The sequence below is a fragment of the Tachypleus tridentatus genome, chromosome 5 (assembly GCF_004210375.1).
Source record: "Tachypleus tridentatus isolate NWPU-2018 chromosome 5, ASM421037v1, whole genome shotgun sequence".
In the NCBI taxonomy this organism is placed as follows: Eukaryota; Metazoa; Arthropoda; class Merostomata; order Xiphosura; family Limulidae; genus Tachypleus; species Tachypleus tridentatus.
In genome coordinates, this window is record NC_134829.1 from 59,099,515 (window position 1) to 59,117,884 (window position 18,370).

The 18,370-nt window shown below is 31.9% G+C and overlaps 1 protein-coding gene across 1 annotated transcript in view; it reads left to right on the forward strand.

Moving 5' to 3' along the window:
* LOC143250383 (uncharacterized) overlaps nt 1–14,714 on the forward strand; it is a 36,208-nt gene extending 21,494 nt beyond the window's left edge. The window contains exons 4-8 of the mRNA XM_076500827.1: nt 7,448–7,693; nt 9,684–9,746; nt 12,403–12,511; nt 12,636–12,912; nt 14,383–14,714. Of these exons, the coding sequence (XP_076356942.1) occupies nt 7,448–7,693; nt 9,684–9,746; nt 12,403–12,511; nt 12,636–12,912; nt 14,383–14,538 (851 nt within the window). The 3' untranslated portion in view covers nt 14,539–14,714. The remainder of the gene's footprint in view (nt 1–7,447; nt 7,694–9,683; nt 9,747–12,402; nt 12,512–12,635; nt 12,913–14,382) is intronic.
* Nucleotides 14,715–18,370: the final 3,656 nt, after the last annotated feature.

Consider the following 18,370-nt stretch of genomic DNA (forward strand, 5'->3'; position numbering starts at 1 on the left):
CTGTGTGTTTTCTTTATTAAGTGGATTATTTTCATTTTTCTATAATCGACATCGCGGGAAACAGATGAAGATTCGGTTTGTTTTGTGGAACACAGTTGTCATGACAACTTTAGACGAAACGTTAAAAATTCTGATTTCTGTCATGCCCCATCTTCTCGCATGCTGTATACCGCAGTATATTTAGAATCTGACAACGTAGAGAATCAAAGTAATTTTATTTATTAAATAAGTTATTTACACGCGTGCAGAATTAAACAATGAACAGCTCTGTATATATTATGCTTTAGGTAAGATAATTTTGAATCTGTCAAGGATTCTTGCGTGTAAGTATAGTGGGATGTTTTGATCCAGAGACCAAAACACTCTTAACTTAAATACCCTTGGTTAATTTTTGTGTAGGCTAAGTATATGTATAAGAAATGCAGATTGACAAGTTTAATGTGAAGTTGATCTCCCAATAATATCTACAAATAAGGAAAACATAATTTAGATTTTATCATGAGAAAACTGTTTGGATTAGCTTTAAATTAACCGAGAACTTGGAAAAGGATATAATCTGTATTTTGTAAAAGACAGTATTATAAATAATGTACATTCATATGTCAGTAAGACGATTGTGACTGTTAACTTTATTAATTAATTTAATTAAAAACGAAATATTGGAACAATCAACAGATGTTCATGCAAACGTATAACATTAATTAAAGTGTTAAATATATTACAAGTAGAAATAAGTAATTCGTCTTAGAGCGAGAATATGAAGTTTATTAATCATACCGACTAATTTATTTTATATTTATTGTTTTTATTACGTCAAACCTGGGATACTTTTAGAAATAATGAAACCAATTTAGAAGTGGACTTTATTGACTGTGAAGAATTTTGTAGAGTTTGTGTTGTTGTTGTTTTTTTAACATTGTCTGGAGAAGTACTCTCATGTATATATTATGTTTGAAATTAATCGCAAAGTCCACCATGGATATGAAACCCTGCTCACTATAGTTGTAAATCCCCCAATGCATACCGCTGGGTCACAGAGGGGTCTACTCGAGTTACCCAATTTGTATCACTTATTTATTTCATCTTTAACTTAAGTTAAACTTTAAAAAATATTCAAAATCACAAGTGCAGTGGCCTGTTGTCAACTGCACATTAGTTCTCTAAGTCATGTGTTTTTTGAATTTCAAGTTTCAAAAGAATATTTTAATTTATTAAACATATAAATTTATATATTACTAAGTAATATATGCGTGGCAATATGTATTTATAACAACTCACATTTTCCCTTAGTTTGCAATATTAAAAGTAAATACTAAATTGGAATACTGTTTTGATCTTCTGCAATAGTGGTGACGAAAGCCCTTTTAATTGTGAAAACTACTTTCGAATAATAAAACCAGTAATATTATTGTAATGTAGTTTAGTTAGGTGTATCCTTAGGAAAACCGAGCTGAAACCCTTTTACATACTATATAGCTATAGTTATTACATAGCAAAATACTTATGTTATATAACTGAGAGAGATCTTGTGAAACTAACTGTGTCTAGGTGATTAATTTAATTAGTAAAGTGTGTTGTTAAAGCTAGTAAATAGGAGTTAAAGATACCATCTGGTTTACTTCTGTATTGCTTATAAAGATTTGTATAGGTTGAATTAACTAGTTTCATTCTTGTTTTATAGTTTCAAAAGGTGAGTAACGATCTTTTAAAGTAAGTTATTTAGGGATTAAATAAAATAACTTAATTTACTTAAGTGTAATAAGTCATATTTTATACTTTATTATCAATATATAATATAAAATAGCAAGAAATGTCGTTCTTATTTAATTAAACGTTTTAAAATATTAAATAAAGATATCGTTAGGCTTAAAGAATTACACATTTTTCTGTTATTAATAACTTATATTTTCATTTTTGTCTCGGTTTCATGTAATCGATACAGTACGTAAATCGGTTTTAAATACGACTCTTTCTCTTAAGGTTCAACTGAAGTGGTTCTTAAGCACCATTCCTCTGGGCTTCAAAACCTGCAACTGTGAGATTCCAGTTCTTTATATTTAAAGTATGTGGAACAGGAATTAATCATTTTATCACACAGTTGTGGGAGAGTATCTGACCTAAATACCGACTATCGTTCAATTGAATAGTAGGGTTAGGTGTTTTCATTTGTAGCGCTCCCTCATTTCAAAATGCCAAGTGTGTTCAAAGTCCCATTTTGGAAGTTCAAAAGTTAGTACGTTTAATTAAACTTACGAATAAAACCAAACAAGGTTTGGTTATAGCTAATACTACTTACCGACATTCTATATAATGATTAAACATGTTTTTCCTCATAGTAACTTTTATTTACTAAATTTTTGTGTGAAGATTTTTCATGTATTTCTCGTAAGTGAATAAAATGATAAAAAGTACATTGATTTAGAATTAATATACAAGAAACTGAAAGAAAAAACACTTTTTTGTTTCTCATTTTGTTGAACAGCAATGTTATTTATATTACTTACCTTAGTGCTTCAGAAAAGTTTGGTTTGTGTGCCCAAACTGCTGTTAGAAATATCTTTCTTCATGTGAGATACTATATTCATGTATCTTCTTTCATACGAGATACTATATTGATACATCCGCCTTCATGTGAGATACTACATTTAATGGTGTGAAATAATGAAATATTATGACTGAATACACTTAGCTGAGGAATAGAGGCAATTATTTATTGCTGAAACATGAGAGTACTGTTAAACTTATATCTGTAGGTAGATTCAGTTTCAATAAATAAAGGCGCAACCCAATATCTCTAGCTTATGTAATAATGTGAGAGAAAGACCTCGACAGAGAATTAAGAGAGAAACTTATATCCTGTTAAAGAAAAAATGTTCGGTGTGATTTAATGATTAGAATGTTATATTTTGTATTAGAGGGTCTATGTTGGCATCTGATGACAAACAAGCAAACAATTTATTACACATCGCATTTAAGAGCTACCAGTGTATTATTGTGTGTGATTCTTTTTTCTTTTTTTTAATTTCGCGTAAACGTACATGCGGCTATCTGTGCTAGCCGTCTCTAATTTAGCAGTACAGGGAAGGTGGCTACACATCACCTCTCACAGCCAACATTTGTGCCAACGAATAGTGAAATTGGTCACACATTATAACGCCCCCAAGGCTGAAAGGGTAAGCATGTTTGATGGGACGGGGATTCGAATCCGCGATACTTAGATTACGAGTCGATCGCCTTAACCACCTGGTCAGGCCAGGACCACTTGGGGTACCACAATTGATAGTGGAGGAAGCTATATATTGACTGTCTGCCTTCCCTTGTGGAAAGTTTCAGTTTTAAGATAACGTAAATCAAACACTAATTCCTGCAATCTAATCTTTATTGACATATATATTTGAGTCTTGAACTACTCTTGTTTGACTGTCACTCTTATAGCATGCCAACACAGCACCAAAGTGCAGGGCATTATTTCGTTTAGTAGTAACTGGACTTAACCAAGAACCCTCAGTAGTAACTTGGCCAAATTGTTGCTTTATGAAGTTTGTAGTGATTAGAGGAGCTGGATATCTAACAACCAAACTCTCATTCGAAATGATGCTTCTTTCTTCAAACAGATAATTAAAGTAAAACAATACATAAGTTATGTGAACGTCACTCTGCGAACCCAAAACACATTTCAAATACAAAGAGAAGTATCTATGATGATATTTATTAAATTAAACATTTATAGAAATATGAAAGAACGTTTCAAAACTGAAATGTTACATTAAGAAAAAATACATTAACGAGGGCTGACATTACTTATATTACTAGTTTGTTAAATGATTTATGCTTAAGTTTGGGATGCTTTTGTTCTCGGTTCATTGGTAATTTAACTGAGAAATGGAATGGTTAAGATGCTGGGTGCAAAAGTACTTTAACATCAAATAAAGAGATAGATATGCGTAAAGTCGGAACATGTAGTCCGTTTAGGTTTGAATTTCCGTCACACCAAACATGCTAGCCGTTTCAGAGATGGTGGAGTTATAATGTGACGTGCAATATCACTATTAGTTAGCAAGTTGGTGCTGGGAGGTAATGACAAACTACCTTCCCTCAACTCTTATACTGTTGAAGAAAGGACGGCTATCGCAGGTAGCCCTTGTGTAACTTTACGAAAAACTGAAAACAAAACAAACATATCATGATATACTTATCCAGTGTAACTTTTTTATATAATTTTTTATACTTTTTTATATAATTGTTTAATTATGCTGTTGGTATGAGTAGCCTAGCCCTCAAAGTATGAGGTACTAAGATCTTGGATAAAAATATTTCTTTATGTTCTATATTGATATTAAGATCCAGACATATGTAATAACTACAGAGTAAATGTTGGAAATGTAAGAATGCAGCGTATGACCGGAAAAACAGAATTAGGAAACTAAAATAACTGCACGTTTATTTTACTCAGATGTGTAATATTTTGTAATAAGGATTTAGAAACTTGAATGACTATGATAACTAATTAATTTTTAACCATTATTTTTTATTTTGTAACATAGATTTCTGAAATTAATCAGTGGAATTGACCGTCATATTATAACGCCCCCACGGCTGAAAGGTAAACCATGTTTAGAGCGACGGGGATTATGGGCTGTCGGCGCTCTGCCCTTGGCGAGAATACAGTTGAGAACAGCTCTTTAGGTAATGAAATCCAGCTATTATTACATACTAACATATTAATACTAAATAGTATCAGTAATTTTAAAACACAATATAATTAACAGCCATAAGAACTTTTTTATATTAACGAATCGCATCAACTGCTACATACCAATAATAATGAGAGAAAAAATATTTCCCAAAACGTCATTTGTATGTCCAGCCTGATACGGTTTACGTGATTTTTATCATAAGATATATATAGCATTGTTATTAATGCAGAGGTTAGTGAAGCAAAGAAGGTTTTTCGATAATAAAAGAGTTGAAGAACCACTTCAAGCGAAGATATCCTTTGGACTAATTCCTCTCTGAATGATTTTACACTTCTTATGATTTAGTGTCTGAATTGGACTAAATACGACAAAAAACCGGTAGTTAAAAGGTATTTGACTTAAAACTTTTAATTATAATTTCATTTATAAAAACAACACGTGATTGACCATATCATTACAGACGAGGCCTCTCGTTATCACTAGAGATCGTAAAGACAACAAGATTCGTAATGTTGTTTATGAATATAGATAACAGTACAAATATAAATATACGAGAAATGGCCCGGCATGGCCAGGTGGGTTAAGGCGTTCGATTCATAATCCGAGGGTCACGGGTTTCAATCCCCATCGCTCTAAACATGGTTTACCTTTCAGCCGTGGGGGCGTTATAATATGAAGGTCATTTCCACTATTCGTTGGTAAAAGAGTAGCCCAAGAGTTGGCAGTGGGTGGTGATGACTAGCTTCCTTCCCTCTAGTCTTACACTGCTTAATTAGGAACTGCTACCGAGCCGAAAGGGTTAGTATGTTTGGTGCGACATGGATTCGAACACGCGAATTGCGGGTCGAACGTCTTAACCCACCTTTCCATTCCGGGCCTACTAGCTTCTAATATTTATGATTTGGAATGTATATTGTATTCAAATTATACAGAGTATTGCATTCTTTCGCTGAATACAGTGGTAAGTCTACGGATTTACAACTCAAAAATCAGGGGCTCGATTCCTCTCCGTGCACTCAGCATATAACCCGACGCAGCTTTCCTATAAGAAAAAAAAAACACACACACACATGAGGTACAGTGAAAAAGTGGTCGATTTATTTGTTTAGAATTAAGCAGAAAGCCACACAATGTGATATCTGTGTTATCCCTACCATGAGTATTGAAACGCGATTAATGATTTACATGTTATAATTTAAGAGTCCCATCTTCAAGTTGTAATACACACAACAATATTTAATAAAAGTTTTAAGTATAGGTATAAACGTGTTTTACTTTGCATAGGTTTAAAGTGGTTTTACTCTTGTATTAGAAAGAATTATTAGGTTTATTGCCTTATGATGTTGAATTTCCTCTTTGGTAAGTAAATGTTACCAATGATATACTTACCTGAGGTGCAACTTTTAAAAAAAACGTGAGATTTTTTGTTGAGTTATATGAATTTTGTTCAGAGTTATGGTGTTGCTTCCCCGACTTAAAATACATGAGACTTACCATCATGTAATTTATATACGACATTAGTATTGTGTTTGCTTTCTATTTTTTTTACCAGAATGAAAGAATTTTGTTGTTAATTCTTTTTTGGATTAGGGTTATTCACAGGGTGATTATTAGGGTTATTCACACGGTGATTATCGTATTGTTGACTGAGGTTTCTCCCTTTACTAGTTACTTGAAATATCTTTCCCAGTCGCTCTATAACCTAAAAATGTTGAATATTATTTGAATATCGTAATAAAAAGTTTTAAGTCACTCATTTCAGAATGTTTCCTAAACTAATTATCTTCAAGTGCGTTTCTCAACATGCGTGGCATGGCCACGTGCGTAAGGCGTATGACTCGCAATCCGTGGGTCGCGGGTTCGCGCCCGCGTCGCGCTAAACATGCTCGCCCTTTCAGCCGTGTGAGCGTCATAATGTTACGGTCAATCCCACTGTTCGTTGGTAAAAAAAAAAAAAATAGCCCAAGAGTTAGCGGTGGGTGGTGACGACAAGCTGCCTTCCCTCTAGGCTTACACTTCTAAATTAGAGACGACTAGCACAAATAGCCTTCGAGTAGCTTTGTGCGAAATTCAAAAACAAACTAATGAAATCTTATTAGTTTTGAAGAACAGAATATTTGATAGAGTTAATTGTAGTTATTAATCCCTATATAACACCATGGAATGCAGTATTTGTCACATAAGTTATATATTCGAATATTCTTTAACTGATTTTTTTTTAAATTTAAATATGGTTACAATGTTTATACATTTATAACTACTCAATTATAATTTATATGTGTCATGAGAGATCTGTTAGCAGTCTTGTTGTGGTTGATATCATAAATACCGACAAGACTTGTATTGTCAAAAGAAATTGCAAAGCAAAACTTCGAATAAATTTTATTTGCTTTAACTAAATTACAAATTGAAATCTTAGGCAAGTGTTGTTATTGTTTATTAAATCTAAATTACTTGAGTTGGTACTGCATAACATAAACATGATTATAATTTCTCACTTCAACCAATAACAGAAAACAATAAACTTTGAAATCACCAATCATTGTTGTTAGTACAACTTTTTTCCACCTAACAATGCCACTTCAGTTCATGACGTCATTCAAACAAGAATTCTTTGTGAGCATAGTAACACTGATATTTTACATAGAAACAATACAGAAAGTGACTTACAAACGTACAGTTCAGAGAGATTTCAATGGCTAATTACACTCAATTATTTTATATTTTCGGTAGTTTCCTGCTTGTTTCAGGTCTTAAATTCGTCTACGAAACTGAACGTGGTTCTACTCTTACATTAATATGTTCAAACCAAGCTTATAAAAGAGGGAGAGAAGAACCAGTTATTTGGTACTCAAATCGCAATGAACTAGTTATTAATAATGAAAGAACGCAAATAAAATACGGTGGCAAATTAGTGCTAACCGACGTGCAATTTGTAGACGCGGGAATTTACACATGCAAAAATCGTGAAGGTGATTACAAACATGATGTCAGAGGTAAATTCAAAGTTTTTTTTGTAGACCATATTTTTATTTATTAAACGATAGTAATTTAACAGAAATAACATCTAAATCTGAATCGTCCATCTTGCTTTTAAATTTCTTTCAGCCATAACCTTTTCGTTTGATATTTCACCATGTGTATTTATTATAAAAATAATTGCCTGTGTATACGTAAGATTACACTATGTAAAAAATTTTTTACTTTTTCTAGTTCTTGGAAACAAACTGTTATTTCCTAATTGCTTATGCCTAAAGTAAATGGAAAAGGCCTATTCTCTTCAAACTTTGCTTTTGTGACTTGGGTGCGTGTACAACGAAAACGTGATAGGGGGAATATATTTGGGGGCTGACACTTGAAAGGGATTCATATATTTCAGTCGCAAATCTCGAAAAAGTACTTCTAAACATCTTTGTATAACTTTAGTTTTAATACATGTAAATCTTGATTCATATGTTGTTTTATTCAGACATTATGTAAATGTGCCCGTTTCTACACGTGTATTGACTACAAAATTATTTATATTGCCCATGTAGACATAAGATTATAATGACAATAGTATCACTTTTAACTTAATTATTTCGCAATAAAAATTTCATATTATGTGTTACTTATTTGTAAACAACCAAGCGGAATGTTCATACGAAGAAAAATGAAAATTAATTCTGTCATTAATTATCGTTTGTAAAGCATTTGAAATGAGTTTAATTGTCATTAAAAATTCGATAACCAATATTTTATCAATCTTACTATATGTTTGTGATATTTATTTGTAAGTTACGGTACAACAAAATTTATCAGAACAACTTTATGACATTGCTTAACATTTCGTAAATGGTGTGATGTAACCGAAAATTGGTTGCTATTGGGAAAGGTTTGTAACAGACCTTTCCAATGTAAATTTTTATATGCCCAAATATGAAAATATATTCAAATGAGAATTTAAATTTTTCTAAACAAAGATATTTATTGTACTTAAGAGCATCGAAAAAATAATTTTGGTTCGCCAGAACAGTTCATAAAAAGACGTGCAACAAGTCGTACGAACACAAATGTCAGGATAAAAAACGCTGTAGTGTCCCAGGCGACAGTACGTAAAAATATCTCAGTCTTCTAACCGCTGAGTAATTAGATAGATATGCATGTTATTGTACACACACACACTTACCAGTCACGTCACTGATGCAGTAATTATAGATTTCTATATGATCACAGACCAGATGGATTATGGTAAACCTGTAGAGAGAAGTGATGATATTATTTTGATATAATGAACTCAACTTGTGAATGTTGAAGCAAAGTCTTGTGAACCGTAAAGATACAAATTATATCTTCGAAGTTTTTTAAGAAAGTATTTTGAATAAACAATACTTTAAATTTACAGTGAAAGGTGTTAGATCGCAATATTATTTATCTTGATAAATCCACAAAAAAATTAAGTGTTTGCTTTTATATTAACTTCAAATGAAAAATTTTCTCGGAATGCATTTCATGCAACTTCTGCATTATGAGGATATTATTTGATATTTTGTTTTTGCAAGACACAATCATATACTGATACATTTTACCAACGTAATATTCCCAAAAAAACCTGTATTTTCATAACTGATATTAACATAAACAATGACAACAGTTTAACGTTTAACTGTGACAAATAAGAATTTTACAAGGGAAACACCAACAGAAATCAAATGTACCAATAAAAAAAGATCGTGTGTAATTTCATAAATTTCCAAGTTTGTGTGATTAGTTTCATTAGATAACTCCATTAAGAAGTACATAAATAAACAAAAGTCTACTGTTAAGAAACTGTTTTGACACGTTTTATTTTTCTCACGATAGGTAACATTTATGTTGTTATTTTATAGAGTGAGTCATAATTAATATTATAACTAGTGCGTCGTGCTCATTGTGAAGAACCTTAAAATTCCAACGGTGACACAAAACGTGCTAACAAAAATATTAACGCTCTGTTGTTTTCCCCAGTGTATGTTCCAGCCGAGAATCTCAACTGTACTCGGGGATACCGAAGAGATGCTGACAGGTGTTGTAAGTATACATGACACTCAATTACTTTAAACTGTTCACATTAAACACAAATAGATGAAAGACTTTTAAAATTATGGAATTTTGGTTAAACAAATATGTTTTTTGACACTAAAGACGTTGTTAGAACAATAAAAATTAACACTGGGTAAATAAATGTTTAGCTATGTACTTTTAACGCTTTTAGATCCATGTCCTCCTGGACACTATGATAACGGATCCCAAACTCACTGCCTGCCGTGTCCAGGAGGGACTTACATGACATCTTTTGCTGCTGACGCCTGTGTAGCTTGTCCTGCAGACAAAATTACTGATCAAGAAGGAGCTGATAATAAAGATCTTTGTAGAAGTAATGGAGCAAAAGGGTTTTAAAGTTTTCTTTTATTGTTCCCTTAACATTTTAAAAATGTTTATTTTTGTTCAAACAGATTGTTATAATAAGACACTTCTTCATAACTTTCATGGTTTTTAATGCATTAAAAAGCTTTCCTTTAACTGGGAAATCCTACTACTCGTTTTTAAAGATGGACTGAAACATTTACGACAAATAGTATTGAATAGCTGTCTTACCTCCAGTATACGAGGTCTGTTCAAAAAATACGCGAACTGTTTGAATTGCGCGGCTCCAGATGGTTCCAGGGGAATCCGCTTGGTGTCGCTAGGTTTGCACAGATCAGCTGATTACGACGCCATTTCCGGATTGTAGATATCTTCATTTGTGTATTAGCTACGCGGTTTTAAGTGAAGTGCGATTTTTTCGTTTGGCGGATTTCAGAATGAATGACCTGAAAGAGCAACGACTTGCTGTGAAATTTTGTGTTAAACTTGGAAAATCTGCGACTGAAACTTTTGTTATGCTTAACACGGCTTACGGTGATGTTGCTATGAAGCGTACGGCATGTTTCAAGTGGCATGAACGTTTTAAGAATGGTCGACAGTCCATTGAAGATGATGAGCGTCCTGGACTTCCTTCCACGTCAACTAACGACACACACGTCGACAGAATCAACACCTGGGTGCGGACAAATCGTCGTCTGACTGTCAGGGAGTTTGCTGAAGAGTGTGGGATATCAGTTGGATCTTGTTACGAGATTTTGACCGAAAAATTGAAGATGCACCGCGTTGCTGCGAAATTTGTGCCTCAGAACTCGTGAGTTTTTGGCCAAACACTCGATCACTGTTCTTCCCACCCCCCCTACTCACCTGACTTTGCTCCTTGCGATTGTTTCTTGTTCCCCAAACTCAAAAGACCCTTGAAAGGAAGACGATTTGAGACGATTTCCGAGATTAAGGCAAATGCGACGAAGGAGCTGGAGGACATTACAAAAGAGGCGTACCAGGAGTGTTTCAATAAGTGGAAACACCGTTGGGATAAGAGTGTGCGTTGGGGAGAAGAGTACTTTGAAGGGGTCCCAGACCTGTAACTTCTAAATAAAGTACATTTTGTTTTATGACGTCAGTCCGCGTATTTTTTGAACAGCCCTCGTATCATTTCAAAATGAGGAACGGCTAACGCTGACAGCCCTCGTTCAACTATCCGCGAAATTGAAAAACAAACAAAACATTATTACTAAAACGACCTAAAGATATTTAACTAAAACAGTGTATGTCTCAAAACATAACTTAAATCTATGTTTAATATGTTTATTTTGTGTTCATAATGTCGTTTTTGTAATAACATACAGTAATTTGTTCAAATGCAAAACAAATGTTTTACTATAAGTTTATAATAACATTGGATTATCAAAACGTTAGCAGCGTCTCATGAGTTCTCAATAAAACTATTTAAAACAATTGTTACCAAGTAAACGAAAAACTTCATGAGCAGTGACGTACGACGTTCAGTGTTTGTGGTCAAAATGGTTTCGTTATTTCTCTGGGAAATTTAGAGTAAAGAGAAATTTGTAAAAATTACTGTTTTTAATAGTGTTGTAAAGACGCAGAAACTACCATTCAGTGGATGGGATTCGATAGTAAAATATAATTATGCACCATAATAAGTGCAGTAGTTAATTATAAAACTTAACACAGTAAGTGAATACCCATTAAACAAACTGACTTTATTAAGTAGTCAATGGAAAGACAGTTTGTTTAATTTGTGTTATATTCTTTACAGTTTTAATGAATCGAAGTTGATTTAACTCACTGTGTTATACTGAGTTGTAAAATATGTCAATTATCGTAAAGAAAATGTCGAGATTTTTCTTATATCGTCTGATCACGTGTGTTTGGAATGGAAAGTCAGTAGGGTTCTTGATATATTCTCTATTAATGTAAATATGTTGGAAAACTTAGCTGATTTTATGTTATATAACTATATAGTTGTTGTTATTATATAAATGTACCATTTGTCTACCAGTAAGGAGCTCAAATAATATAACAGGCGTCATTTTTCTTTGCTAATTATCTGTTTAACGTGTAAAGAAAAAATGTATATATACAGTTGTGAAATTGTAAAGGTTGTTATCAGTGCTTAATATGAAAATATATTATAAATGTAAGAAATTTCATATTTATTCAATTGAAATTTTAATATGTTAATGAAGATTATTGTTGAACTTAAAGAATAATACGCATTACTATTATTGTTAACTTACATTTGAAGTTTTATTTTTCTGTTTTACGTAAACTGATTTTAAATACGACTTTCTGTCTTAAGATCGAATTGAAGTGGTTCCGAAGGCTACGCTCCACTTGACTTCAAAATCTACAGTTCCAAAATGTGCTTGGCGGACAGCACTCATTTTGATGTGTCTTAGTGCTTTGTGGTAAGTTACGACTGCAAGTTTTAACTGTGACGCATTATCCATAGCTTATTTAATTACAATATGTATTTTAATGGACTTGAAACACGTGATTGTTATTTATTTATTTTTTGTAATGATCATGCAGCGTACTTTGTGTTTTCTACGCCTGGAAATATAAACCTCGGGAAGAACGGAATGTTTTGAAAAACCGTGTCGAACACAAACAGCCTGGTGCTGAAAAGATAACCACTGATGAATTGGATATATTGGAGGCTATGCCACTGATCCCTGAATGTGAGAAGAAGGACTCTGCAAAAAATGTTAAGAAGACAAAAACAAATGTACCAAGAAAGCAAAAAGTGACCAAACGAACAACCCTGGAGACGATATATGAAAACGACCTTGGAGAAAGGAATACTTTGGTTCGAAATTCAATTAAGTTCTTATTCATCTTACGTTATAATTAATATTTGATGCAAGTAAATTCACATTTTTACAGTTAAAAAAAAAAGATGCGTTCAGAAAATCTTTAATGTTCAGAGTCGTTTGAATGCGTGCATTTTTTTCTGCAAAATAGACTTATACATGTTCGATACCATTGAGGTCTAATAAGTCTATATGCTAGTTAAATTGATGAATCACGTCTTCTTCAATCTTAGTACATGTTGGAAGACAATTACCATCCATTAAACTGAAGCCAGAGCCAATCGTAACAATATATGATTGTGTAAGAAGTTCGCATTACCTTTACTGATGTCCACAGCATTAGTAACATCTGGAAAACATAAAGATCAGAATGCCCTTTCGTGATTTTTCATTCACATACATGCTACCACTACTGATAATAAAAGCGAATTATTTTGTACATTAGTGGCACCATAATATATCATATCCGCTCATATTATTCACTTTATTTCGTTTTTTAACTGTATGTACAATGAAATGACGTCATGTTGGAGCTTTGAACATCTGATTCAGATATTATCAGGTTACACATAATCGGTATATAACGGCAACCTGCTTTAAAGGTGGATTGGGACCTTCTTAGCCAAGTACCAGTGTATTTGTGCCATTTTGTTGCAAGTGGTTCTACTATATCTTGTTAATGACGCTTTGAGACATTTTACAACAGTTTTTTTTCTTCTTTTGACTGTCAGCCAACTTTCATTGGTCTGAAAGACATTTAGTGAAATATCCAGTTCTCTTCTTTTGGACTTTACTAAGATTATTGATTGTTTTAAAACTCTATAAGGTGCGTGATTTATTCCAAAGTATCAAAAAAATAACATAAGGTAAATAACCAGTCGTTTGAAGTTCAGATCACATAACTTTTCATGTTTAATTTATATAACAAAAAATTGAGTAGAACACTTAACATTTAATTATAAACGTACTTTCATCTTGTCTAGTTATATAACAATAAATTGAGTGAAACACTTGACATTTAATTATAACCGTACTTTCATCTTGTCTAGTTATATAACAATAAATTGAGTAGAACACTTGACATTTAATTATAAACGCACTTTCATTTTCCCTAGTTATATAACAATAAATTGAGTGGAACACTTGACATTTAATTGTAACCGTACTTTCATCTTGTCTAGACAATAATATAAACAATCTAGTTATCCTTTGTGAACGTGTAAAATATAAATGGAAAACAGTATTTAAGCTATTGTCTGCTGTATATCATTCTTTATTCACTGCGTGAAACAATGTTTGAAATAGTTTTCTAGTTTCCAGAAAACATTTATGAGATAACTGAAACCAATTTCATAATTTATAATTTTTATAGAAACATTTATTTGGTTTTATGCATGTTATAGTAAAATTATTGCTCAAATTTTGAGTGTTGCACCACTAAACATAACTATATTCTACATCTTCAGACAGAAACACCAGCGTCAAAACAAGGAAAAGCTATTAAAGAATACATCCAGCGACCTCTGTTTCCTAGAAATGTGAACAATTACGATGAACTTATTATCGTTAAACCAAAGAGTAAACAAGGACATCGAAAAAAAAAAGGTTGTTATTCTCATTGAAAATTCTGACAGCCAAGATACGTTTATCATTGGAAAAGTTCGGAAACCAATCTGATTTTTCTTCAAAACTGAGAAATAAAATTAATAAACGAATTTATAAAACAGCCATTGTTAATATGTTCACTCTAGAGTTAAGAGAAATCAAGATGGCTTTTATCTCCGCACTATACAGTTACACTAATGGGATTGATACTCACAAAATTGCACAAAATTTTTAAATTCACTATCATTGATATTATTGGTTTAGCAGAAACTTACATAGTAATTTAGCTATTTACATTGATGTAAATTACTTATTACAATCATATAATGTTAAAACTTGTTTATAATATTAAATCAAAAGTAAAGAAATGTTTATAATTTGTGTAACATTGTGTACATATTTTTCGCCCATTTAAATGTAACAACTATTATACATTAAATGCTCATTTCGGTAATAATTGTGTGTTTGTTTATATTGTTTGTAATATAGCTCTAAGTATATTTACTGTCATGATATAGTCCAGCAATTCACAGTTGTTACACTGAGATTTACATGCGACATTTTTTACTGAAACGTATGATCTTCATGAACTTCTTCAATTTCTACGTTTAATGTGTTTGATAGTTGATTACTGAGCTTAAGCCACGTATTGGTTCTTCAATTATTACACATTGATAATTTTCTTGTGCTTTGTCTACATGTTGAATTACGTATTAATTATACAACATTTTCAGTAGAATTGTTGTGATATGCCTATGACATATTCTGTTCTTATCTTACAGTTTATATTTATCGTTTTCAAATGGTACTCAGTGATTAACGTGTAATACTGTTAAGATATAATTTACATGCACCATTTTCGGTTATTAAAGTATTATTGACATGTGTCATCTTTCAGAGTGACGTGTAGCTGTTAGAGATTGCGTCACACTGATTGTTACAGTTTATGCCTGAGATCAATAAACTAAAATTTGAAATATATTTTTACTTTGTGTCCATCAGATATGCTAGAACTCTAAATAAAGATAGTTAACAAGTTCACGTGTTTCACGTGCATAGCGTGTCCTCTAGACGTGTCCCTCTGCATAAGGAATAAGACTGTTTACCCATCATCTGATAACATGGAGACATGTTTTGTTTTTTGAAAAGGACGCCAGTCTTAACATTGGAAGATCGTGTTTTCAAAATCAAAGTTTCAGTTAGATTATTGTTGATTTGGCGCATCTTAAAAGTCGATCAAAATGTAAACAGGCAACTATGCTTTCAATCTCTTTTACAACTGAGCAACATTCTTGGAGTGTAAGTTAATAATCAACTAGAATTTTCTTATCATCAGTTTTACTATCATCAAATTCAATACACGTGCTCTGCCTGTAACTTTGTTGTTGCTCTAGTGGCTGGAGTCGAAGATATTCTAATTTCGTGGTTGTTTGATCTTAATTAATTCGTCCTGACAGAAAATGTCGGACAAAAACTTAATACAATTCATCACACGATAAAACGAATATTTTATTAGTTTAAGAAAGAAATGTTAAAACTAAACCGTCCTTTAACTTTTAAATCCGATGTAGAATATCCACAATCACGAAAACTTCAGATTTTTACTCTCTCATGAGCTACATTTTTGAGGAAAACAATTTTCAACTAATAGCAGTACTGATACATTGTGCAGAATAATTCTAATATTTTAACTACCAAAAACTGCCATCATGCTATTAAACATAGGAGGATAGATTCAGAAAATCAGATGCTTCATTATAAAGTGGTTATTTCTAATAATTTTTACATTTGATTAAATATTAATTTCACTATTTTTAAGAGGTTTGTTAGAAATATTGGACAAATTTAATAACTGTAAAAGAGGGAGCTTTTATTTTATTGATCAAATGCCTGATCAGAAAATGTCAGTTGATAAATAATTTTTGTTTGAATTTCGCATTAAGCTATACGAGGGCTATTTCCGCTAGCCGTCCTTAATATAGCAGTTAAAGACCCACCGACGATTGTTGGACTACTATTTTAAAAATAAATAGTGGTATTTATAACTTCCCCAACCGACGAATGGGCGAGTATGTGTGACGTCGATTTGACTATGTGACCCTCAGATTATGGAACGAGCGTCCGAACCACCTAGCCAATTAATAAATTATGAAAATTTTGAAAAATGTCGTCCAATTTGATAATACAAAAATATATTATTGTATTTACAATAAAATTAAGTAATCCACTTTCGTAGAAACGTTTATCATTTATACTCAAATAATCAGGTTGCTCTCTTACCTTCAGTCAAAACATAATCATATTCAAATAATGGCGTATTCCACTTACCTTGAACAAAATTAACTTCCTATTATGCTTCAAAATTTGAATTGTATTTTATTTATTATATTTTGACTTGTACAGTTATCAAACTTAAATTCAATAAAGCTTCTTTGTTTTGTATTTCATATGATTATTTTTCTTTTATATTTTATTTTGCACGTCTAGTTATATCAAAGACTATTGACGAAGAATAACGTTAATAAGTTTCAGATATTTCAAGTACTAATTTATTCTAATACTCGAGTCATCATTCAAAAGTATCATCTAAACTATTCAATACAGGCTATAAATACATCTAGGTATTTAGGTACACTATACAATATATTGTAGAAAAATATCATTTTTCATAATGAAAATAACAAATCAAAAAAGAAAATCTTAGAAATGAAGTGTTCTCTCATTTTATTTTTCTTTACCTTAGGTACTTTTTCTCATTTCTCCACAAATGTATAATTCACAGTAGACAAAAAAATCAAGGTTAACAAAATGTTCTCGCGCTTTCGTAAAGTACATTTTTTTAGTTGATTAACACAAAATTGGAGTTCGATTATTTAATCTATCGTTTCTTTATTCACTGAGAGAGCACGTCCTGGTGTTAGCGTACCTGGAAGGTTTATTATTCGCATTCCGCTGTTAAAAAATTTCTCTCACACTTTAGGAAAATGGATTCGCTACAAGAGGAACAGTAAAATTCCAATATTTGTAAAACAGTTGACAATGATTATCTTTTTCCAGCTGTCTTTTCTCTAGTTCAAAATATAAAACTGCTGAGCTCACAAAGTACTTGCTCAGCTTTACGCTAAAATTGTGAAACAAACAAAAATACCTTCACTTCGTTCTTATGAGCCTAAAAACACACACCTAAGATTATTTATTATACTTTTCGTGATGACACCTTTGTATTTTATGTTTCATCAATCACTTCAAAAAGAAACATTCGAGGTTATTTCACCTTATTTATAAGAGAGCTTCTCTTTTCACTAAGGACATTTTTCATAAACTAAATTGTGACGGCGATATAATTTAGGAGTGTCTTTGAGATCTTATGAACATCATAATCCATGGTAAAAACTGTGTCTAACAATCGATTCTGCAAATTAAGCTCTAATCTAACTGTAATTAATATACTCACAAACGTAAATAACAATAAATATCTATTTTCCTTACTCCTTCAGCACCTTTATTTTGTACAATGTGTAAGCAAAGTTAATCGTTTTTCTATCATCTTAATGACGAGAAACGCCACTTGTAGATAAAATATATACACTTCTAGCCAAAATCTTAAGGCCAATGAACATAAAGAAAAAATATGCATTTTGCGTTGTTAGACTCAACCACTTATTTGAGTAGAGCTTCGAAAGATGGAAATAAGAAAAGGAAAAAAAAAAACATTTTTAGCATTTACTAGGGAAAATGTGAAAACTATGAAATAAGCCTAAATACTATCTGGTCAAATGTTTAAGACCATACCAAAAAGAAGTTTTAAACAGGATAGGAAATGCCCAACAAAAGGTCTCAGTAGTGAGT